The sequence below is a fragment of the Thamnophis elegans genome, chromosome 7 (genome assembly GCF_009769535.1).
Source record: "Thamnophis elegans isolate rThaEle1 chromosome 7, rThaEle1.pri, whole genome shotgun sequence".
NCBI classification, from domain to species: Eukaryota; Metazoa; Chordata; class Lepidosauria; order Squamata; family Colubridae; genus Thamnophis; species Thamnophis elegans.
Window position 1 is genome coordinate 79,551,092 of NC_045547.1, and position 25,284 is coordinate 79,576,375.

The 25,284-nt window shown below is 44.3% G+C and overlaps 1 protein-coding gene across 1 annotated transcript in view; it reads right to left on the reverse strand.

Annotated features, from left to right (window-relative positions):
* The window catches only part of COG5 (component of oligomeric golgi complex 5), a 132,764-nt gene that overhangs the window by 25,701 nt on the left and 81,779 nt on the right, over positions 1-25,284 (reverse strand). The window contains 5 exon segments of the mRNA XM_032221701.1: positions 757-961; positions 9,229-9,310; positions 23,930-23,964; positions 23,967-24,006; positions 24,097-24,209. Of these exon segments, the coding sequence (XP_032077592.1) occupies positions 757-961; positions 9,229-9,310; positions 23,930-23,964; positions 23,967-24,006; positions 24,097-24,209 (475 nt within the window).

Here is a 25,284-nt window from a genome sequence, read left to right on the forward strand (position 1 = left end):
AGATAAGAAATACACACGAGAGCTTCTCCAGCGTTAGTATATTAGTTGAATCCTGCAAACAGCCTCCTCCCAAAGTCTCTTCTTATATACTCTCTTGGGAGGAGCCTAGTTACAACCACCTGAATCCAATTATCTTCTGTTTCTGCGTAGTTGCTGTCGGCGCTTATCTGCCCGCCTTTGCCTGGAGTCCGGGACCAACTCCCTTAGCTCCTCCTCACTGCTCCAGGGCCTGACGTTAGGGACCAACTCCCTTGGGCTTTCACTTGGGCCACAACACCTATACTCTTCTATCAAAATGTACGCCTTGCTCAAATTAGTAATTCAAAACCTCCAGTTAAGTGTGATTGGTGCTCTACATCATGAAATGTTAATCGAACCTAAATATTTCTCAGCTTAAAATAAAGTTTTCCGAATACACTAAGCACATCCATCTCCAAATAAGAATATCCATGTTTTGAGGCTAGGTTCTGGGGCAGAAATGTGGCTTTATCACCATTTACTAAGCCATGATATGAAGATTGCAGGTACACAAGAATTTTGTGTAAAAGAAAAAGACTCCCACGAATCAATCCCAACTTCCAAACTGCTTCCATTCAAACTGGCAAATTCTAACGAGTAGATTCACTGCCTTTGCTAACAGCAAACCCAATTTCTATTTATAGACATTACTTCTGCGCTACGGAAAACGGCCTAATCCGTTGCAAGGAATCTGAAATTGTCTGACAATTCTCTCAATACGGACGGAAGCGCTCGTACTCATAATCTTGTTTCTTCTGCATGAATAAGTCCTGTGTGTCGTCATCTATTTGTAGAAGTTCGGATACAGGCTCGGCGCTGCTGTTCGCAATCACGTTTCTCTGAATGCTTTCACTGTATTGTTGAAGGCGTTTCCAGAAATCGTTATACAGCCGCAGTAATTTGGGATATTCGCCTTCGAACGCCTGCTTCAGAAACATGGAAGCTGAAAAACAGAACAAAAAGACCGTACGGATGTCGCTTAAAGCCAGCCATGCTACAATATTTAAAATCAGCAGTGCGCAGGGAGTCGTCGACGTACAAAACTGAAGCACTGAAAAAAGTGACTGGTAGCCAGCGGTGGGATTCCAAATCTTTTCCCACTGGTTCTATGAGAGTGCGCTTCATACGCGCCAGTGGTGGGTTTCAATTTTTTTTAGAACCTCTTCTGTAGGTGTGGCCTGCGTTGTGGGAGTGGCTTGCCATCCATGTGACCGGGTGGGAGTGGCTTGCCATCCATGTGACTGGGTGGGAGTGGCTTGCCAGCCATGTGACCGGGTGGGAGTGGCTTGCCAGCCATGTGACTGGGTGGGCGTGGCCAACTTGTAAAATGTGGTGAAACTCACTTAACAATGCTCTTGCTTAGCAACCAAAATGTTGGCTCAGAAACTCTGGCATTTGAAGCACGCAAGTCTTAAAGCTGTCAAGTTACAAGACCCTTGCACCCCTAACCCTTTAGGAAAAAAACCCGGGGCTATTCAAACTTGACAGCTTTAAGACTTGTGGACAACTCCGAGAATTCCTCCTCTCACTCTTCATCAGAGGCGGGGGAGGGAGTTCGAACCGGTTCTAAACGGCACTGTAGATTTAGATGGTTAGAACTGGCAGGAACCCACCTCTGGTGCACGCATAGCACTCAAAGGCCGCCCTCGGGGTCAGCGCTGGTGAGCTGAGCTGTTGTTTAGCTCAGCTCTCCCGTGTAAATCAGCTGAGCTAAAAAACAAGGGAATATAGGACAGGGAAGGGCGGGGCCAGCCAGAGGTGATATTTGCTGCTTCTCCAAACTACTCAAAATTTCCGCTACCGGTTCGCCAGAACCAGTCTGAATCACCTCTGCTCGTGGCCGTTTTACACACTTACGGCCGTTGCCACATCCCCAGGGCCACCATTTGTAACCATTGGCAATGGGCTCATATTTATGACACTTGCAGTTTCCCGAGGTCACATGATCAAACTTCAAACGTTTGGCAACTGGCATGTGCTTACGACGGTTGCAAGGTCCCAGGGTCACGCGATTGTATTTCACGCACTTTTGACAAGCAAAGTCAACAGGGAAGCCAGATTTGCTCCATAACCCTGTTACTAACTTAGCAACTTCATTGATTCACTTAACCACTGTGGCCATAAAAGGTCATAAAATGGGGCAAAACTCACTTAACAGCTGTCTCAGCAACAGAAATTTTGGACTCAATTGTGTGTATAGAAAGTCAATACAGCTAGACCTTTACTTATGGCCAATCACTTAGTGAATGTTTGAAGTTACAATGGATTTCTTCAGGGGTACATACGACCCAGATTCGAACTTTTGATGGCTGTCCCCACCACAAGATCACCTGATCACATTTTGGGCATGTGAGGGACTGTCTTTTGCCAGTCACATCTACCTGACCCACTAGAGCAGGAAGGCAAGGAATGTTGCGGGTCCTGTCCCCCCCCTCAAGGTGGGACCCAAAAGAAGGGCCTTCTCGGTGGCGGCTCCCTCCCTCTGGAAGGAACATCATTCCCTCAGAGATTAGAACAGCCCCCACTCTGACACACTTCCAGAAGGCGCTGAAGACCTGGCTCTGCCAGCGGGCCTGGGGAACCCAGAGTGGGATGGAGCCCATTAAATGGTTTGTATGAATGTGTATTGTCTCCAGGGTAGGGCATTATTTTATTATTTTTCTTTTTTATTCTTTTTATTTCTTTTATATGGGTTTTATATCTGTGTAAGTTGCCTGGAGTCGCCATGGTGGCAATATAAATTTTCTTAAAATAATAATAATAATAATAATAATAATAATAATAATAATAATAATAATAATAAAATAATAAAATAAAAAATAATAATAAAATAATAAAATAATAATAAAATAATAATAAAATAATAATAAAAATTAAAAAAATATAAAATATATAAAATATAAAATATAAAATATTATAAAATATAAAATAATATAAAATAAAATAAAAAATAAATAATAAAATAAAATAAATAAATAAATAATAAAATAAAAAATAAAAAAATAAATAAAATAAAATAAATAAAATAAATAAAATAAATAAAATAATAAAATAAATAAAATAAATAAAATAAATAAAATAAAATAAATAAAATAAATAAAATAAATAAAATAAAATAAATAAAATAAATAAAATAATAAAATAATAAAATAAATAAATAATAAAATAAATAAAATAAAATAAAATAAATAAATAATAAAATAATAATAAAATAAAATAAAATTCAGGAACATTTACACTTACAAACATTTGCAGTGTCCTACAATCACCTGACTGGGTTTGAACGAGTTTCACCCAAACCCAAAATTGTCAGTTTTCGGCAAAACTGACCCATCCTGAACCATGACGTCTTCACCTGACAACTGCAGTGATTGTTTTACAAAGAGCCTGAACAACAGCCACAAAAAAGGGCCTAAAATCGGGACGCCTATCTGGGCAATTCGATTTACGACCTACACGGTTCATTTTATGGCCGTAATGGGCAGGCCTCCCCTACGGTTGTAACTCAAGGACTCCTTGTACTTTCCATAAAAAGCTGTTTCAACAACAAGGGATGAGCCTCCGTTTGAGATCCTCTGCTCTGGAGGAAATTCGGTACCTTTACCTTCGCAACGGCCCTGAGGGCAGAAATATCCGGAAGTCCCGCTGTGACTTATTATTTCTGTTTTTATATCCCTTTTCTAGTCTAATCAAATAGATACAAATCACAGTCTGGATGCCCTGACAACCTTACTTTTTCCTCTGATCCACAATTCTACTTTTTGTATTTTCCGGCGTCAAAGGACTTCTTACCTCAATAAGATCCTAGGCTTGAAAAAGTGAACGATGTTTTAATTGGTAGGGTTAACAATTGGCCGCTTAGACAAACAACACCGTGTCCTAGTTATTCTTACAGCTAGAGGAGGTAAGTTACGCAAGAGAGCTGTTTTTATCCAATTCGATTCAGAAATGCCCCAGAAAAAATATATTTATTCCGCCGCTGAGGGATTTCTTTAGACGTTAGTGGCTTCCTCAAAAAGTACATATTTTGAATGGAGGGACCGAATTCGTTAAATTCTAACAGGTTTGTTTGGAATAATTTGGCAACGTATATCTTTCGCTTTAATCGTCAAGGGTTTTTAACCGAATACACGTTAACCCGTGACGCACTTTAGAATAAGCAAAACATAAAAATGTAATGCATCCCACACGAAATATTCTTGCAAAAGGTACAGGAAGTTGCAGACAATAAACCGGTTTTTTAAAACATCAGAGGGCCACATGCAATGCAGACAGATTAATGCATCTTCGGTTTGTGGGGATTTCTTGGTGCTCTTCTTGTAGACGTTTCACCACTAACACTGATGGCGTTACCTAGTTGGGTCATGAAACATCTGGAAGCAAACCACCATTTCCAAGACCATTTCCACCAACACTAAGTGCTGTGGCCTGCCAGCGCTCAGCGGAGCTGGTGGCAGACTCAGCCAATGAGGAGGTTGGGGAGGAACATGGGCCAGTCCTGGAGTTCTGGGGAAGGCTCGGATGAGGGCTCTGCGTCAGAGGAAGAGATGGAGCCAGGGCTGTCCAACAACTATCAGCTGCCTCCGGAGTTGGAGGTCAGTGGGGCAGAAGAACAGCTGGAGCCTGTTCCCAGTGTGCGCATGCACAGAGTTGTCAGATGCGGGGAACAGTTAAGGGACAAGGGCCGACTCGGGAGTAAAGCCACCGGTGGACGGTGAATGGCCCCTCCCAGAGGGAATAAAGAGGAACGAAAGGGGAGTGGAGTTTGCAGGAGACAATTAGTTCAATCCATTAGGGTGAAGATCTGTTCCTGAATTTTTTGCCAAGGAATTGCTGCTACAGCATGGAGTTTGGAAGATATCAGCCTGGCAGCTCTCCAAGCCTGATAAAGGCCTGTAGTTGTGAAATCTCTTGAAAGATTGTTAGCCGGGACTTTGCTGGAGAGGAATTCCCTTTAATCTAAATAAAAGAGGTTTTATCGGGATGAGGAGTCGGCTTCATGATCTTGGGAAGCCTAGGTCAGAACACTAAGAATATAATTGAGAGCAAACCCCACTCCTTACTAGCACTGATGAGGTTACCTAGGTTGGTAACGAAACATCTGCAAGCAAATCACCAAAATCAGAGAGCACCAAGAGCCCCACGGTTGAACCCTGAGCTACAAATATATAATAGAGCCGAGGTGGCGCAGTGGTTAAATGCAGCACTGCAGCCTACTTCAGCTGACTGCAGTTCTGCAGTTCGGCTGTTCAAATCTCACCGGCTCAGGGTTGACTCAGCCTTCCATCCTTCCGAGGTGGGTAAAATGAGGACCCGGATTGTTGGGGGCGATATGCTGACTCTGTAAACCGCTTAGAGAGGGCTAAAAGCCCTATGAAGCGGTATATAAGTCTAACTGCTATTGCTATTGCTATATTCAGTTCTATCGACATTATTTTTCCTCTACACATTTTTCTAATAACACTCACATTTGAAGAACGTTATTACTAATACGCTGCCACGCAAATCTGGCAGTTCAATTCCCACTAGCAGTAAAGATACAAGTAGTCGCTGACTTACAACGAACAATTCATTTAGTGACCAATCAAAGTTACAATGGAACTAAAACAGGGTGACTTGTGAATGTTTTTCACACTTAACGACCATTACAGCATCCCCATAGTCACGGGATCAAGATTCAGACGCTTGGCAACTGGTTCCTATTTATGACGGCCGCAGTGTCCCGAGATGAGCACAGTCAGTCAACGGAGAGGACAGATTCACTCAACAACCGTGCTACTATCTGAACAACTGCCCTGATTCACTTAACGACCACGGAAGAAAGGTCGCAAAAGGGGAGAAAACTCACTTGACAAATGTTTCGCTTAACAACAGAAATTTTGGGGTCAATGGTGGCCGTAAGTCAAGGACTAGCTAGCTGTACGTAGGTGGGGATTCAAGAGAGATTAATGAACAAGAAAAACTTGGGAAGGGAGATGGAATTCTTACTTACTCTATACCAGAAGTGGCTACAGATATTTTCTTCTGGGTAACAAAAGTATGGTGTATTTCTACTTCCCCCCTTGTGTTGCATCTGTGTGTTTGTGTACGTGTGTGCAACGAGCATCCATGGCAGGCTGCAAACTCTGGGTTATATGGTTAGAAATGACAGGAGCTTGGAATGATGCAATTACCAGCTTTTCGATCCATTACCCAATTGTCTCTCTTACAGAAATTACACAGATTGTAAAAATATATTTTTCTCTGCAGTCCCCAAGCCAGATGAGGCCTGTTTATAAAAAAAAAAATTCTTTCCCCTGCTTCTTCCTCCAGAACCCTTTTCACGTTAGAATAGAATAGAATAATAGAGTTGGAAGGGACCTTGGAGGTCTTCTAGTCCAACCCCCTGCCTAGGCAGGAAACCCTACACCACTTCAGACATTTGATCCAACATCTTCTTAAAGACTTCCAGTGTTGGGGCATTCACAACTTCTGGAGGCAACTTCTGTTCCACTAATTCATTGTTCTCACTGTCAGAAAATGTCTCCTTAGGTCTAGGTTGCTTCTCTCCTTGATTAATTTCCACCCATTGCTTCTTGTTCTACACTTAGGTGCCTTGGAGAATAGTTTGACTCCCTCTTCTTTGTGGCAACCCCTGAGATATTGGAACAGTGCTATCATGTCTCCCCTAGTCCTTCTTTTCATTAAACTAAACATACCCAGTTCCTGCAACCGTTCTTCATATGTTTTAGCCTCCAGTCTCCTAATCCTCTTTGTTGCTCTTCTCTGCACTCTTTCTAGATTCTCCACATCTTTTCTACATCGTGGCGACCAAAACTGGATGCCGTATTCCAAGTGTGGCCTCACCAAGGCCTTATAAAGTGGTATTAACACTTCACGGGATCTTGATTCTATCCCTCTGTTTATACAGCCTAGAACTGTGTTGGCTTTTTTGGCAGCTGCTGCACACGGCTGGCTCCTATTTAAATGGTTGTCCACCAGGACTCCAAGATCCCTCTCGCAGTTACTACTACTGAGCAAGGTACTACCTATACTGTACTTGTGCATTTTGTTTTTCTACTTCATTTCATTTTGAATTTCGTCCCATTCTGTTCGGTTTTTTCAGAGAGTTATCCCGCTGAAGGATAAAGAAACAGAGTGCCTTTCTGTAAAATCCTTCCAAAATTCCATTTTTGATGGAGAGAATAAAAGCGGGCACGGGAAGATTTATGGGGGCTGCACTTCAGATTAAATTGCAGATGGCACTCCATGCATTCACATGCTTTCTCTTTAAAGCCCATGCTGGAGAAAAGAAATGATGTTATTAAACAAGAACGAGATGGAAGTTTTTCAAATTCCATTACTGTTAAAGCTACCCTTCGGATCCTTTCCAACTTCGCAATAAAATACAACGGCTGTACCAGTGGTGGGTTCCTCTCCCCGTCACCAACGGTACGGTGCTCACGGGGCCACACGTCCTTTCGTGCACACGTGCCCCTGCGACACCCAGCTTCTTGTCGGAGATCGCACAGGCACCGCCCGCTGGCCACGCCGGTTGCTTTAAAAACCGGTATAGTATGCAGGTGGGCAGGCGAGCTAAACAACCCACCGTACGAGTACGCTGTTAGCTGCTCCTGGCTACTACCGGTATGCCCGTACCGGCGGGAACCCACCGCTACGCTGTGCCACAAAATATTTTGTTCCAATTTAAAACAAGCGATAACCGAATCTATGAAAAGCTTCTATGATGGTCCTTGACTAACAAGAATTCATTTTGTGACTACTCAAACTTAGAAAGGCAGTGAAAAAAGTGAGTTACGAACGTTATTTTTTCCACACTTATGACGGTTGGAGCATCCCCAAGGTCACGCGATCGAAATTCGGACGCTTGGCAACCGACTCCTACTTATGACGGTTGCGGGGGTGGGTGGGTCATGTGATCCCCTTTTGTGACCTTCTGACAAGCAAAGTCAAATGGGGAAGCCGGATTCACTTAACGACCATGCTACTAATTTATAACAACGGCAGAGATTCACTTAACTGCAGCCAGTAAGTTCGTAAAATGGGGCAAAACCCACTTAACAACTGTCTCACTTAGCAACACAAATGTTGGGCTCCATTGTGATTCTAAGTCAAGGACATGCCTGTCTTCGTTTATATGGCAATAAAACACTTGTGATCTGCTAGGAAGTTGGGCTTGATTTGAACATAAAAACACATAATTCTCTTTCCTTAGAAAGAGAATTAATGTTTAATTCAAATATTTCAAATATTTAAGCAAAACCTTACCTCAGTGAAGCAGTACCTTCAAAGAGCGCACGGATCTTGCCTTGAATAAGTCAAATTCTTTTAAGCAAAGTCAGCCTATATTAGCATTAAAAAACTAAATGCACTCAGATTTCAATTTAGATTATGCTCAGTGTCTCTATAGCGGTATTGGTTAACTCTTTTGGTGCCCAAAGCGCACAAGCGCGCGCATGCACGCATGCCCCAACCCCCCAAATGCAATGAGTACCCCATGCACATGCGCCCCGCCCTACACATGTGCCCCACTCCCATGCAAGCACCCCACCCCTACACATGAATGCTGCCCCCATCCAAGCACCCCATCCCTACGTATGTGCCCCACTCCCATGCAAGCACCCCACCCCTACACATGCACCCTGCCCCCACGCATGCACGGACAGTCCCTGTGAATGCACCCCCGCATTCCTGCCTCCCATGCCTTCCCTGATCTTTGCAGTAATTTCAAATGGTCACTAAGTGAACTGTTGTAAGTCGAGGACTACCTGTATTATTCAGGTCAAAAGATGTGCAACAGAAGATGATAGTGGGAATGTCAGGATACCAGCTGCTGTAAAACTGTAAACTGGGATGATGAAATGGGAATGAGACAGCCAGGTTACTGCCACTTTAAGAAGCTGTATATATAAGGGAGGCCATGCGAGGGCATCTCTTTCTCCTCGTGTGTCTCTCTCTCCTCCTGTATCTATCTGCATTGTAGTTCTCTGTGTAGAGTTGAAGATTGATTGCTTGCCTAGTAGTTGCCTGACATGTGTACGTATGTGTATATATAAGTCTTGTATATAAACCATTGTTTAAAAGACAAACCTTTGTGTATTTTGCTCCTTTTGTTTCAAAATAGTAGTCACGCTGTGTGCACTCTGACAGGGAAGATTTACAAAGCTGTAGAAAAATGTTGTTATCGTACATATCAAGTTCAGTACTTACTCTCAGACGCTTTCTGAAATTCTGAGGCCAGAGTTTGAGTCACTGCTGTCCAGAAAGTGTACAAAATGTCGGACTGGCCATCCTACAATGAAAGAAGACAAGATTGGCCACAATTAAAATGTGCTCCAAATTTAGAAACATTAAAAAAAACGATGGCTGGGGGGAAAAAACCACCTCGTGGTCCATCAAGCATTCCCTTTGAGCTCATTTTTTTTATTAATTAATAAATTTTAATTATTATTTTATATTGTATGATTTTTTATTTTTATTAAATTTACAACTTGGAAAGTTCTCTCCTCTCTTCACCCGCGCTTCTTAATGTAAAGTAAAATTAAATTGAAAAAAATTGGGGGGGGGGGAGAGACATACATTGAATTTCACAGTTACTAAGATTGTCGGATGAGCAGGCACAAAAACAGCCAGGGAAATAATTGAAGCCTGGGAAACGGTCAACAGGAGTGCTGATTTACCCCCAGCTTATCAAATACTTAGGAGGCAAGGGCTTGTTAGCCGATGACTTACTGTATTTTTCAGAGTATGACACACTCCCCGCCCCCGCTAAAAGAGGGTGAAAATTTGGATGCATCTTATACAATGAATGTAGCCCCACCCACCCACCGGCTCCCACCCTTTGGCCTCTGCCTCCCAGCAATTTGCCTCCTTGCAGCAAACATCCTGTTTTAGTTTCAGCACAGCCTGATTAGCACAAGCATGTGCGTATTGCCACCTCTGCGTGCCCCATTTTCGGCCTCCGCATCCCATTTTTGGCTTCTGCGTGCCCCGTTTTCAGCCTCTGCGCAGCCCATTTTCCGCCCATTCTGATTCCCAGTGCCTGGAACGGGCGAAAAATGGGATGCACGGAGGCCCAAAACAGGGCATGCAGAGGCTGAAAATGGGATGCGGAGGCCAAAAATGGGGGAGGTGGCAATAGGCTATGGCAATCTCTGCAGCCTGAAACAGCGGATGGTCGGGAAGCCGATCCAACCAGCAAGTAGCTGCTTGTGGTAATCAGGCTGTGCTGAAACTGAAACAGGCCGTTTGCCATTTGCTGCAAGGAGGCAAATTGCTGGGAGGAAGAGGCCAAAGGGTGGGGGCCGGTGGGTGGGTGGGGCTACATTCATTGTATAAGACACACCCAAATTTTCACCCTCTTTTAGCGGGGGGGCGGGAGAGTGTGTCATACTCTGAAAAATACAGTAAGTCATCGGCTAACAAACCCTTGCCTCCTAAGTATTTGATAAGCTGGGGGTAAATCAGCACTCCTGTTGACCGTTTCCCAGGCTTCAATTATTTCCCTGGCTGTTTTTGTGCCTGCTGATCCGACAATCTTAGTAACTGTGTAATTGATTTTTCCCCTTGTTTTCCTCCCCAAAAGCATACTTATACTTCAGAGTGACTTATGCTCTGAAAAATACAGTAATAGCTGGCCATCAACACCCCAATCAACATCTAAAAAGCCACACACACAACCAAGCGCCATAAAACTATCACAAACCGAACAGCCCAAAGCACACTTTCTGCGAGAGAGCAGTTCCCTGAAGATGGGCTCCAGCACGAATCCGAAAGCTCCGAAGACAAACTTTCTGGATCTGGATGACCGACCCAAATTGGATCTTGTAGGTTTTTAGGGGTTTTTTTTAAGTCAAAAGGATTGCAATGCCAGGAGCGATTCCATGGATATTGTATATTATGACCTTTCCATCGTACCTTGATTTTATTTTCAGCCCATTATATTCGAGAGGAGGGGAAGAAAAAAACGTTGCTCCTGCAGGGAATTTAAAAAAAGATCACCCAATTCTGTCACTAAGCAAAACTTGCCTTCCCTAATGGATGAATGGATGGATGATACAGAAAGAGATTTGGAAGGAAGCATGACCTATTTTAAAGGGTGGCGGGCAACATACGTTTTCCCCACCACCAAAGTTTTATATTTTCCCCTCTCTAAGGGTCATGGCCAATCTATTCCCCTTTCATTCAGCAAACTCTAAAAGCAGATTTCTCCTGGCTTAGAAGCACAAAAGAGATCAGAGACGACGGAAAGCTGAAAGTCAAAAGGATATTGTTCTGAAAACCAGTTTGTGTGCGTGTCTGTGTGTGTGTGTGTGTGTGTTTCTGCTGCACAACTTTTTCCTACGGCTGGCTTTAAGCGTACATCCTAAAACCGAGCCAAACCTAGAGCCAAGGCATTGAATTTTGTTACAAGTGGTCCTTAACTTACAACAGTCCATTTAGTGACCCTTCCAACTCATGATGAACCCACCGATGAATTGATTTACGACCAATTTTCACACTTAACGACCGTCGCGGCATCCCCACGGTCACCTGATCAAAATCTGGACGCTCGGCAACCGGCAGCTATTTCTGAGGGCCGTGGCATCTCAGGTCAGGTGATCACTTTTTGCGGGGTCAAAATTCAGGCGCTTGGAAACGGACTCGCATTTATGACGGTTGTAGTGACCCGGAGTCACCTTTTGTGACTTCCTGACAAGCAAAGTCACTTAATCATCGTTACTAAGTTTACAACTGAAGTGATTCACTTAACAACTATGGCAAGAAATAATCTCCTCCTCCTCCTCTGCCTCGCCTTCTCCTTCTTCTTCCTCCCCCATAATCCCTTGCGGGGTGGAGTCTGGCCAACTGAATAGAGCTGAGTGTTTCATGGCCAGATGCCCTTCCTGTTGCCAATACGGAGTTTTGTTTCAGCAGATATATTCTCAAGTGTGCCCAGAGAGAGAAATAGCTGCCTCTACCTGGGGTCGAACTTACAACCTCCTGACTGTGAGGCGAGAGTGCCATCTTTAGGCCACTGCACCCCTCAAGAAAGGTTGTAAAATGGGGCAGAATTCACTTAACAACTGTCTTGCTTAGCAACGGGAACTTTGGACTCAATTGTGGTCGTAAGTCAAGGACTACCTATCTGTATTTCATAAAACCGGGAAGCCAGGAGAAAAAAATGGACCAAAATGAAGATATAGTATTAACATTAGAGGAGAAGAAGAGAAGGAAAAAAATTCTACATAGTAAGGCTTTCTCCGAAATGTAGCAACACTCAAATTGCATTATAAGATGATCAACTTCTGTGGTAGAAGTTGCTGACAAGATGAATAATGGACTTCATATGATTACCTTTTTAGCTCAGTCACAATAATTTCATTTTCCTATTCTTGAAAAGCAGATTAGGGCAAAAAAAAACCCCAATTCCCTCAGGTGTAGTACACCAATGAAATATCCCTTAACACCGTGATGATGAACCAATAGTGGGTTATGATCGGCACACCCCGGTACGGGCGTACCGGTACCTGCTGGGAGTACCAGGTAGCATTCCGGTACGATGCTCCGGAGGGCCTGCATGCCCGCACTCCTTACTAGTATTTGAGATTTTCAGGGCTTATGCGCATGGAACGTACAGCACCTGTGCGACGCTCCACCGAGTAGCTGGAGCGTTACGGAGGCATTGCAGAGCGTCATGGGTGGTAAGTACGGATGCACATGCTGTGAGTGTGCTGCGCAAGTTCATGTAGTGGACCCCCAGTCCTGTTGCACTGTACCGGCTGCACCGGGATCTGGAACCCACCCCTGTGGCAAACCTGTGGCACGCGGAGCCATTTCTGAGGGCATGCGAAGTATTGCCCTGTCAGCCCCAGTGCGCTAGCTGATTTTCGACCTTGATTTTTGCCCATTTTTCGCCCTCCAGAGGCTTCCCTGAAGCCTCCGAAGGGCGAAAAAACACCCAACATGCAAACTGGAAGTTCGGGAACGGATTTCCGGTTTGCGCATTGGACTGTTTTTCACCTTCCCCAGGCTCCTAGAAAGCCTCTGGATCCTGGGGAGGGCGAAAAAACGGACCTACCGAGCACACCGGAAGTCGGAAAGCGGGCCATTTCTGGCCTCCGTAGGGGGTGAAGGGAGGCCATTTTTGCCCTCCCCAGGTTCCAAGAAAGCCATATGTGCATGCACGGGGCAGCTGGGTGGGTTACGCATGGGCACGGTGCGGGCGGGGGAATTAAATCATGGGGATGGGAACGCACGTGCATGCTTTCTGCACCTGAGAGGAGAAAGGTTCACCCTTACTGCCCTAACACAAAGGGCTCCTTTGTGGTGATAAGTCGAGCACCACCTGTAGCACTTCGCTGAGGAGAATATTTTTTGTTAATTCTACATATTCCAGTAAGAGGAATACATAAACTTGAAAAAGGAAGGGAAATATTGCTATGAAAATCGACCTAAACAGTCGCACAATCTCAAAAATAAAACAAGGACCACAGAAATCCAAACGGATCCCATTTCCTGCGAATTCAAATTGCAGGAGAAGGGAGGACGGTATCGCTTGCAGTAACATTATTCTCCTCCACCAACTTAATTAAAGTGACCTTGCGTTCACCATTATATTAAACAGTCCTCGGCCTTTCCGGACGAGGAGCCGGTATGAAAATGAGACAGATAATTATCCAAGAAGCGACACTGCATCTAGAGTTTTTTTCAACAGAGTCATTTCGTGAGAAAGATTTAAAGTCTGAAATTAAAAATGATCTCCCAGGAGGGAAGCATTAAGATAGGTCGTTGTGTACCATGGTGGTTTGTTCTCGTATTAATATCAGCCTCTTCCGGCAAATGAGGCCTATTTTTCAAATCCTAGTACGGTGATGGATGGCGAGCCCTCTCTGTGTGCATGCGTGCCAGCTGCTCTTTCGCTTTCCGACACGCGGATGCGTGCCAGAGCCTCGGAAACCCGAAGGCAAGCTGGCCGTTGCCCCCGCCGACCACCTAATATTGCCGTTTCCGGGGCTCCGACACACTTAAAGATCAGTTGCCATGCTGGAAACCAGAAAACCAGGTGGCTGGCACAAACACCATCAAGCCTTCAGGTTTCTGGGGTGCGCAAAGATCAGCTGGCCGTGAGGGAAACCAGAAGACCAGCTGGAGGGCACGCGCATGCGCGCCCGCCAGCTAGTCTTTGAGTTTCTGGGACTCTGGCGTGCACATGTGCATTTCAGTTGCCAAGAACGTTCTCCATCACTATCCTAGTAGTTAAAAAAGGGGGGGAAATAACGATTCTCTTTGAAATGTACAAATTATTCAAGGGCGCCTTCTTCCAGGCAGAGGCGCTGGTTATCAAAACAACGCTGAAAAGTTGATTTTTCTAAATCAAAAGTTTAACATGCCTCTTGGAGGAAAGTGGGCTAAACGGACAACCACGGGAAAATCATTTTAAATATTTAAATTGTAGAAGAAGGAATAATTCTGCATCGCAGCCCCTCATGGGATTTTTTTTGCTAAGGAAGGCCCATATGCTCTTATTTCTATAGCAACACAATCGCTCAGTGGTGTCTCCTGAACAAAAGCTATCTCAATAGTAAAACCAAAAGTACCCCCCCCCTGAAAATTAGGTATGTTTCCAAACTTTTTGAATTGAAAATTTCTTTAAAATCACTTCCTTTATCTCTACAGCCGTGACCCGAAGACCCATGGTCTTCGGATCTCTGCCGTGCATGCGTGAGGGGTGGGGCGCATGAGGGGATGTGCATATGCATGTGCAGAGGGAAAGACGCATGCGTAGGGGGCACCCACATTGCAATTGGGGTCTCGCGCAGCGCCCCTGTGCCTCATTTTGGCTTCCAGGTCGGTGCAGAAGACCTTCCACGCCCAAAATGGGGCGCAGGAGGTCCCATCATGTCTCGTTTGGGCCTGGAAAGCCTCCTGCACCAACCGGGAAGCCAAAAATGGGTGGGCCGGGCGGGGCGCATGCGTGGATGGATGGGTGAGGCTTGCGCTTTCGGCACACGGTGAGAAAAAGGTTAGCTATCACTACTCTACGGTATTATCTCTGTTATGTATTTTCAGGGTTGCATAGCAGAACTACAGTTTTAAATTTGTGTGTGTGTGTGTCTGTGTGTTGCATTTGTGCTGAAAAATAAATAAAAGGAAACTAGTATAAATCTATTTCAAGCTATTTAGTTCTCATCAGCTAGCCATACCCTTACTGGGATTTGAACCTGGGCCTCAATATATATATATTGAGGTTTGTTTTACTACAAGGAATAAAATCCTTCAACTGAGGCTAGAGCGCTGTAGAATAATAGCACTGTACAAGTTCACGAGCAACGCAAAATTGAACAGCAAAAAATTTCACACAGAGGAGAACAAAAATGCAGCTTTTCTTCTTGCTACTATAGAACCACCAAAGATTTAGAAGCTTAAATATGTATTTCATTCTTCAGATGACCCTTATGGCAAATTTAGTTCTAAATTTAATCCAAAAATTCTGTTGCTAAGAGAAATATTTGTTAAGAGAATTTAAGCCCCATTTTACGATTTTTCTCACCACAGTTGTTAAGTGAATCACTGCCGTTACTATGTTGTTAAGTGAATCTGGCCTCCCCATTGACGTTGCTTGTCGGAAGGTCGCAAAAGGGGATCGCACGACCCCCGGGACACTGCAACCGTCATAAATAAGAGCCAGTTGCCAAGCATCTAAATTTTGATCATCTGACCGTGGGGACGCTGCAGCGGTCTTTAACTGTGAAAAATGGTCATAAGTCTTTATTTTTTCAGTGCCGTTGTAACTTTCAGCGGTCACCAAATGAACACCGAAGAATTAATTATTACTATCTACACACAAGAATCTAGTCGATGGAATTCACAAGGGTCGGATTTGGGTCTCTTGGTGACTACGTAACGATTCCAAATTGATGGCGTGTTTAACGCCGCCTTCCAGCTCAACTTGCTTTTCTCCAATGTCACCTAAACTTCTCATCTCGGACGTTGCAACAATGTGAAATCCCGAGATGCGCTTTCATTGCGTTGTTGGTTTTTTTTAAAAACAAAAATATTAAATTATTATTTTGTCTTTCTTTAAAAAGGACTTGTAGGGCTGAAACCACCATCTGTTTCCGGACAAGACTTGTTCTGCAGAGTTACCAAGGAGACAGATGGGCCTGTCTACTAGAAGTGCAGCTGTTGCAGAAAGTAAATTACAAGGGCAGCGTGAGCTTAGCTAGCAGAATTAGTAAGCCAAATGTAAACCTCAAGGTTCATGCCTCTGTCTCGTGCGAGGAGGGGCAGGGTGGCCTTTAAAAATGGGCAAAGTGGTATTTTGGTGCTACCGAGCTTATTCATGTGGAGAAACAGAAATTTGTCTTCCTACACCAAACACTTTAAGAAGGATCAATCTATGCGAAATGATTTTGACTTTTGACTGATGGCAACTGCTACAGAGGTGTTATTCAGCAAGTTCTGACCAGTTCTGGAGAATCGGTAGCAGAAATTTTGAGTAGTTCGGAGAACCGGCTAATGCCACCTCTGGCTGGCCCCGCCCCCATCTATTCTCTGCCTCCCGAGTCCCAGCTGATCGGGAGGGAATGGGGATTTTACAGTATCCTTCCCCTACCATGCCCACCAAGCCATGCCATGCCCAGCAAGTCATACCCACAGAACCCGTCGTAATTTTTTTTTGAATCCCGCCCCTGAATTGCTACTACCATAGTTAACAATGATTGGAGTTATAGCAATAGCAGTTAGACTTATATACCACTTCATAGGGCTTTCAGCCCTCTCTAAGCGGTTTACAGAGTCAGCATATCGCCCCCACAGTCTGGGTCCTCATTTCACTCACCTCGGAAGGATGGAAGGCTGAGTCAACCTTGAGCCGGTGAGATTAGAACCGCTGAACTGCAGATAACAGTCAGCTGAAGTGGCCTGCAGTACTGCACCCTAACCGCTGCGCCACCTCGGCACGAGTTGCAATTGGCTCCCTACTCAGCACTGCATATCTACATTTTGGCTGTTCATTCGGCAATTCCAAACGTCCTCTCTAGGTGTGGGTTGCTACGGATTTGCCCGGCTTCGGGAGAACCCGTAACTAACGTTATGGCCGGTTTGGAGAACTTCCAAATCCCACCCCTGGCTGGCTCCTCCCACCCTGCAAATGTACAAGCTGTCAGGGTTCCAAAAAGCATTCAAACTTAAATCAGAGTCCGAGGCAAAGGCCTCCTCAAAGTTCCAATTTATTAAGAGAGCCACGTTGGCACATCTGGGAAAAGCCAAATCTGAAAGCTTCCCGGTTTTCCCCACCCAGTTGAAAGTTCAAGATCTTGCCCCCACACCCACAAATCCATCACATGGTCCAATCTTTCACTGCCATACTGGCAGCTTCCACCCATCCAGTTCCGGTCAGATGCAGAGGTGCACAGACAAAGGATGACCTTGGTTTTCTAGAAAGAATGTTGTTATGGCTACCTATCATCTAACTCCGTACAATCCCATTTTCCCACCATAGAAAAGGCATAGTAGAATAATAGAAAGCGTGGCAGGGACAAAGAACTAAAAGAAAAGATGGCTGCAGGCCTGACACAAGCTTCATTTAACTGAACACATAAATTGCTATTAAATGAGCCACTTGCAAGCTCTCCCCCAAGTAGTACTTTTTCCTACAGCTTCTACTTTGTTTAAAAAAAAAACACAGATGGTACATAAATTATCTCTCCCATCTGCTTAAGACGCTGCCTTCCCATTTGCTGTTATGTTTTCCACGGGAGGAAAACAAAAAGGAATAAAAAGATGCCGCCAACTGCAGTTTTTACATATATACACCTCTTCCTAATTAATTCTTCGGTCTAATGCTGTAGAGCCGCATGAAAGGAGTATGTGTGGTTTGCATCCGGACTCCCCACTCGCAATATGTATTAAATGAACCGAACCAAAAATGACAGGTGACAGAAGGGAACAAATTGTGGGAGATGATCACAAGAAAAGAAGGATTTAACCGGCTTCTAAAAACCAAATTGTAGTTTGAGCGCCTGTGCGTTATATGACTGTATTATACCTGTTGTGGCCCAGCAGGAGATGTTGGAGCTGCCACCAAACTCCGACAGCGAGGGCCCTATGAGTCGGCTTTGGAGGATGTGGAGGACCCTGGACAGGGTTCCGACTAAGAGCAAGGTGCCACCTGGAGGCGCCTGAGCCTTGGACCAGTGAGGAGGAGACAAGGGAGTGTGATCCTGACATCAGTAGTGAGTTGTTCCTAGATGCCCGGCACCGAGAGCTAATAGGCGTCAGGAACAGTTGCGCAATTACAGGAGGTAATGGCACTCAGCTGGTGGTCATTAGGCTCCTCTCCAGACTATAAAAGGACTGCTTGTGCACATGCCCCTTTGCAGAAGTCAACGCAGGAACTAATGTCGGAGAACATTATGGTGAGCTTGGCAGGCTGGATTGCTGCCACGGCGTATCTGTGCTGGATTGCTGCCCAAGCTTGTCTGTGCCGGTTTGCTGCCAAGGACCTGTCTGTCAGTTAATTAAATGCCGTAACTTATCTTTGGCTCAGAGTGTGTGTTGGTGTGGGACGAGGGGGGTCAGAACACCTGTCCTAACCAAAAGCCCTATCAATTGTGGAGCCAACCAGCGACAGAGAGCTGCAACAGAGGAATGAAAGAGCCACATACGGGCTCCAGAGCCATAGGTTGCCGGCCCCTCTGTTAGGGTATGAATAAAAATTGTTTTCAGGGGTGCTCTCTGAGCTTGATTGTTTCTTGCAGACGTTCACCACCAAACTACGTAACATCATCAGTGCTAGTAAGGAGTGGGGTTTGCTCTCAGTTTACATTCCAGTCGCTTGCCCTCTCAGTATTGGCTGGAATGGTCTTAGAGGTTCTTGGGTTGGCCTGTTTACTATTAGCTTGTTTGTCAATTCCTTGATTTGGGATATTTTTTATTCTTATTTGTCGGTTTGATGTTCATCTTGGTGCTAATCTGAATTGTTTCACCCACAAAATCTGCTTACTAATTTACAAACTACATGCTTGGAAAAGAATATACAATTACTGTAAGTAAAGCGAAGCATGCCACAGAGTCACTGTTCAATTTTAGCACCGTCAAGAATCCACATATAATTTATCCGTCTTTCTGCGGAAGGAAATAGTAGATGAGAAACAAAAAATTGGGCGGAGAATGAACATTTTGATTTTCGTTTTCCCCTTGCCTGCCTTCAGAAGTTAAACATGGGGGAAAAAGTAATACCGCTCCCACATGATGAGAGATATACTCCTCGACTTACAATCAGCCCAAAATTTATGTTGCTACCCTGTTTTCCCGAAAATAAGATCCAACTGGAAATAAAGCATCATTTTTCAGGATGCTCTTAATATAAGCCAGGGTTTATTTTCCAGTTGGATCTTATGGAGTGGGGAGGGAATGGGGATTTTGCAATATCCTTCCCCTGGAGCGGGTGAGAATGGAGATTTTGAAGTATCCTTCCCCTGGAACAGGGAGGGAATGGGGATTTTGCAGTATCCTTCCTCCAGGAGTGGGGAGGAAATGGGGATTTTGCAATATCTTTCCCCTGGAGCGGATGAGAATGGAGATTTTGAAGTATCCTTCCCCTGGAGCAGGGAGGGTATGAGGATTTTGCAATATCCTTTCCCTGGAGTGGAGTGGGGAGGGTATGAGGTAAGCTCTCAGTGTACATATAAGCAACAAGTGATAAGCATGTTCATAATCACCAGAAAAATACATTCATTATAGATAAAGTAACAATAAAAAAATTATTATAGATAAAATAATTTTAAAAAACCCAGCCACTCACAGCATTTTGGCCCCAAATCTGTCACGCTTGAATGCAAAAGAAGGTGCTAATTTGTTTCCATGTCACTGTCCCTTTCTTACAACCCCTCTCTCCGCTCCCCCAAAATCATTCCCGAGGGTCTCTATATTCCAGAATAATTGGGGGGGGGGGAAACACCCCTTCCAGCTGCTCATCTGTGGCTGCAATCTGCTGTTCAACCTGCTTCTACGGGAATCGGGGGGGGGGGGAATAAAAAAAAAACCGGGAGGTGGAAAATGTGGCTTGAACATTCCTTACCCACCAAACGCTGCCAGGGAAAATCTTCCGCCTTGTCAAGTCGCATTTCGGAACATCACACTGTGACACCAGGCGAGCAAAACTGACTCATTTCGCCTCGCAACGTTAAACAGGGAGGTGCTTTCTGAACACCAGGTGTGCAGTTAAAAATGGTTCGGTAATCTGTGGCCATAGTTTATCACCACTCCGCACCTCTCGAAGCAGCCGGCAATGTTTTTTTTTTTTTTTTTAATTTTTTTATCTCTGAGTCTTCCTCGGTTATATCTTTTTGGCTGTCACGCAAAGCATCCGTTCCCTTTCTTCACCAATCATTTTAAAAATGATTATATATCTTTGTAAGCATGAAGAGGTAGACGTTGGCTTGCAACCATTTAGAATAAAATGGAATGGAATAGACTATGGAATGAATAGAGAATAAAATAGAATAGAATACAATAGAATACAATAGAATAGACTATGGAATGGAATCAAAAAGAAAGGAATAGAACAGAAGGAATACAATAGGAAGGGATAGGATAGGATAGGATAGGATAGGATAGAATAGCATAGCATAGAATAGAATATGGAATGAATCAATGGAATCAAAAGGAAAGGAATAGAATAGAAGGGAATACAATAGGAAGGGATAGGATAGAATAGAATAGCATAGCATAGAATAGAATATGGAATGAATCAAATGGAATCAAAAGGAAAGGAATAGAATAGAAGGGAATACAATAGGAAGGGATAGGATAGAATAGATAGCATAGAATAGATATGGAATGAATCAAATGGAATCAAAAGGAAAGGAATAGAATAGAAGGGAATACAATAGGAAGGGATAGGATAGAATAGAATAGAATAGAATAGAATATGAAATGAATCAAATGGAATCAAAAGGAAAGGAATAGAATAGAATAGGATAGAATAGAGTGGAATGGAATAGAATATATGGAACAGAACAGAACAGAAGAGAAATATGGAATGGACTAGTGGAATAGAATGGAATGGAATAGAATATATGGATGGAACAGATCAGAATAGAAAATATGGATTGGAGTGGAATAGAATATATGGAATGGAACAGAACTAGAAAATATAGAGTAGAGTAGAATGGAATAGAAAATATGGAATGGAATAGAATAGAATATGGAATGAATCAAATGGAATCAAAAGGAAAGGAATAGAATCGGAATAGAATAGGAATAGAATGGAATAGAATAGGAATAGGAATAGAATATATGGAATTGAACAGAACAGAAATATGGAATGGAATGGAATAGAATAGAATATATGGAATGGAACAGAACAGAAAATATGGATTGGAGGGGAATGGAATAGAAATATGGAATAGAATAGAATAGAATATGGAATGAATCAAATGGAATCAAAAGGGAAGGAATAGAATAGGAATAGAATAGGAATAGAATGGAATAGAATAGGAATAGAATAGGAATAGGAATAGGAATAGGAATAGAATAGAATGGAATGGAACAGAATAGAAAATATGGAATGGAGTGGAGTGAAATGGAATAGAAAACATGGAATAGAATAGAATAGAATATGGAATTGAACAGAACAGAATAGAAAATATGGTATGGAATAGAATGGAGTAGAATATATGGAATGGAACAGACAGAAGATAAAATATGGAATGGAAGAGAGTGGAATGGAATAGAATATATGGAATGGAACAGAATAGAAAATATGGAATGGAGTGGAGTGGAATGGAATAGAAAACATGGATAGAATAGAATAGAATAGATGGAAAGGAACAGAATGAAAATACGGAATGAAATGGAAAAGGAAGAGAATGGAACAAGAACAGAAAATAAATAGAAACAGACAGAATTGTTTAATTTATTGACCAAGTCTGATTGGACACACAAGGAATTTGTCTCTGGTGCGGAAGCTCTCAGTATGAGAGAAGTCATAACAGCACTGAAAAAAGGGACCGGTTTTCATACTTAACGACCGTTGCAGCATCCCCCGTGGTCGCATGATCAAAATTGGATGCTTGGCAACTGGCATGTCCTCAGCACAGTTGCCCTGGTCCTGGCTCATGTGATCTCCATTTGTAACCTTCCCACAATCAAAGGGGAGGGGGGGAAACAGATTCACTTTGTTGCAGCAGATTGAGGTTTGTATCTACTTACGAAAGACCAGGACTTGAGACCACGAAGGTGAGAGAAACAGGTTTATTGAATTCATCGAGTTCAGCGTGTTCACACACCAAAATCTGAACTGCCTGGGCTCTGCTCAGGATGCTAATTTTATGCCGTGTTCCAGGTTCCACCACAAAACCGCGGGTAGACAAAGCGCGCGCTCGACGAAAGCCGCGTACGTGACGTCATCACAGCGCGACAAAAACATCGCGCTGTGATTGGTAAATGTAAAATTAAGCGAAAACCTTACCCTAACCCCCCCAAACCTAACCCTAAACCTAACCCTAAACCTAACCCTTAACCTAACGCTAAACCTAATGCTAACCCTTAACCTAACGCTAAACGTAACCCTAACGCCCTAAACCTAACCCTAACCCTTAACCTAACCCTAACCCTAAACCTAACCCTTACCTTTATGTGAATCGGCTTGCTTTAATTTTATTTTTATTTCAATTTTTAATTTTTTCGTCGTGCTGTGATGACGTCACGGACGCGCTTTCGTCGAGCGCACTTTTGTGGACCGCGGTTTTGACGGGTCACGGTGTTCCACACTGCATTCTCAAGGCGTTTCCATACACGAGACAAACATGACATTTCAAAAAGGGGAAGTTCACTTGGAATGTTACAGCAAAGTACATAGGAGAAATACAAAAAAGAGAAGTTCCTATAATGTCTTAAGCTGTCAGCAGTTTTACCTCTGTTCTATCTCTCACCCATGCCTGGCTTCCTGTGCCCCTCCTTTACAGGGTCTTGCCACACTATTCAGCCCTATTTTTAATACTTATGAGGAAGTTGGAGAGAAAGTTCACTCCAGCTAAAAGTCAACTTGGAACTCCAGGGCACTAGAATGAAAAGCCGAGCTAATATGAATTTATAAGGTCCAGTCTATTAAGACCACCTAACCTGGCCAGCCACTGGTGGGTTTACCTGTGCACCCCCTCCTGCATCAACTTAATGACCTCACCATTCACTTAACAACTGAATCACCATTGCAAAAACGGGGCAAAACTTGCTTAGCAACTGCCTTCCTTGAACAGAAATTTTAGGCTCGGTTTTAGGCTTAAGCCAACAACAATCTGTATTTAGGCTGTGGTGGCCCGCCAGCAGAGCTAGTGGCAAACTCAGCCAGTGAGGAGGTTGGGGAGGAACATGGGCCAGTCCCGGAGTCTGGGGAAGGCTCGGATGAGGGGTCTGGGTCAGAGGCAGGAGGGGGGCAGGTCGTCCAACAGTTATCAGCTGCCTTCAGAGTCAGACGTCAGTGAGGCAGATGAACAGCTGGAGCCTGTTCCCAATGTGCGCATGCGCAGAGCTGCCAGGAGAAGGGAACAGCTAAGGAACAAGGGCCGACTTGGGAGTAAAGGCACAGGTGGACGGTGAATGGCCCCTCCCAGAGGGAATAAAGAGGAGTGGAAGGGGAGTGGAGTTTGCAGGAGTCAATTAGTTCAATTCATTGGGGTGAAGTTCTGTTCCTGACTTCTTGCCAAGTAATTGCTGCTACAGCTTGGCGTTTGGAGATATCGGCCTGGCAGCTCTCCAAGCCTGATAAAGGTCTGTGGTTGTGAAATCATGAAAGACTGTTGGCCGGGACTTTGCTGGAGAGGAATTCCCTTTAAACTAAATAAAAGGGGTTTTATCAGGAGGAGGTTTTATCGGCTTCATGATCTTGGAAGCCCAGGTCAGAATAAGCAGCTAGAAATCTCACCTTGGCCAATTCATCGATGAAACACACATGGGTCACGGATCTCGTTTCTTCGACAAGACCTTCTGGAGATGTTGCACCTGGAAAAATAACAAGATACACCACCTGAAGTTATTGAGATGTTTATGGAGGCTGCAAACCAAGGAAAGGAGGTTTGAGTGACCAGATACCTGTCCGCAAGCCGCACAGATCTGATCCATCAATTTCTCCATATTCATCCAGAGCGCTGCTCGGAAGGCTGCTGTATTTCCTGGGGTGGGCATAGCTGCTCGGCCGGGGCCACCTAAAGGTGTTTAAAAAAAATTTAATCCTTCTCTGAAAAGCTTACACAAAATATGCACGTTTTGAACGTTTAATTGCCGCGCAGATCAAAAGCAAGAAGCTCACAGAATAAAAGAGAGGATTTGGGCTTGCCTGCAAGGATGACAGAATAACAGAGTTGGAAGGGACCTTGGAGGTCTTCTAGTCCAACCCCCTGCTCAAGCAGGAGACCTTGTCCCATGTCAGACAAGTAGCTGCCTAGTATCTTAAAACACTTCTGAAGGCATTGGTTGATTGCTCTCACCGTTAAAGGCTGGACTCTGTAAACCGCTTAGAGAGGGCAGTAAATAAATCACGATTGTGTTTTAATTCCTGCCAAATCCACAAAGGTGGCATGAAACCACACCAGTGAAATCTGCCGCTGAAACTTAGGGTCTCCTAGGACCTGGCACCTAGTTAACAATGAAACAAAAGACGAAGGTTTAAACCCAGCCAACTACAATTTCCCCTAAAGGTAGTCCTCCATTTATAACCATTCATTTAGCGGCCGTTCAAAGTTACAATGGCACTGAAGAAAAGTGACGTGTTGGCAAGGCCGGGCGTACCGTGGTGCGAAACCTGCTCACGACGCCTCGCTGAGCAACAGAGATTCAGGACCCAATTGTGGTTGTAAAATCGAGGACTAGAACCAGGGTGGGTTGAAAATTTTAGCAAGCGGTTCTTCCTGCCTGGTTGCTGGGTGGGCGTGGCTGTGGTGGGCATGGCCTACTCAGCCTCCTGCACCACAGTGGGGGGGGGAGGGTTTGTTTCCGCCCTCCCAGGCTCTGGAGGTTTTTCTCAAGCCTCCGGGAGGGCCAAAAACAGCCTTCCCCCGGGCTCCGGAGGCCTTCAGAGGCCTGAAATGGGGCCGTTTCCGGACTTCCGGAACTTCCAGGAGGAAGTTCTTTTTTTGCTCTTCCCAGGCTCTGGAGCAGAGGTGGTATTCAGCAGGTTCTGACCATTCTGGAGAACCGGTAGCGTAACTTTTGAGTAGTTCGGACAACCGGTAAATACCACCCTTGACTGGCCCCCCCCATCTATTCTCTGCCTCCCGAGTC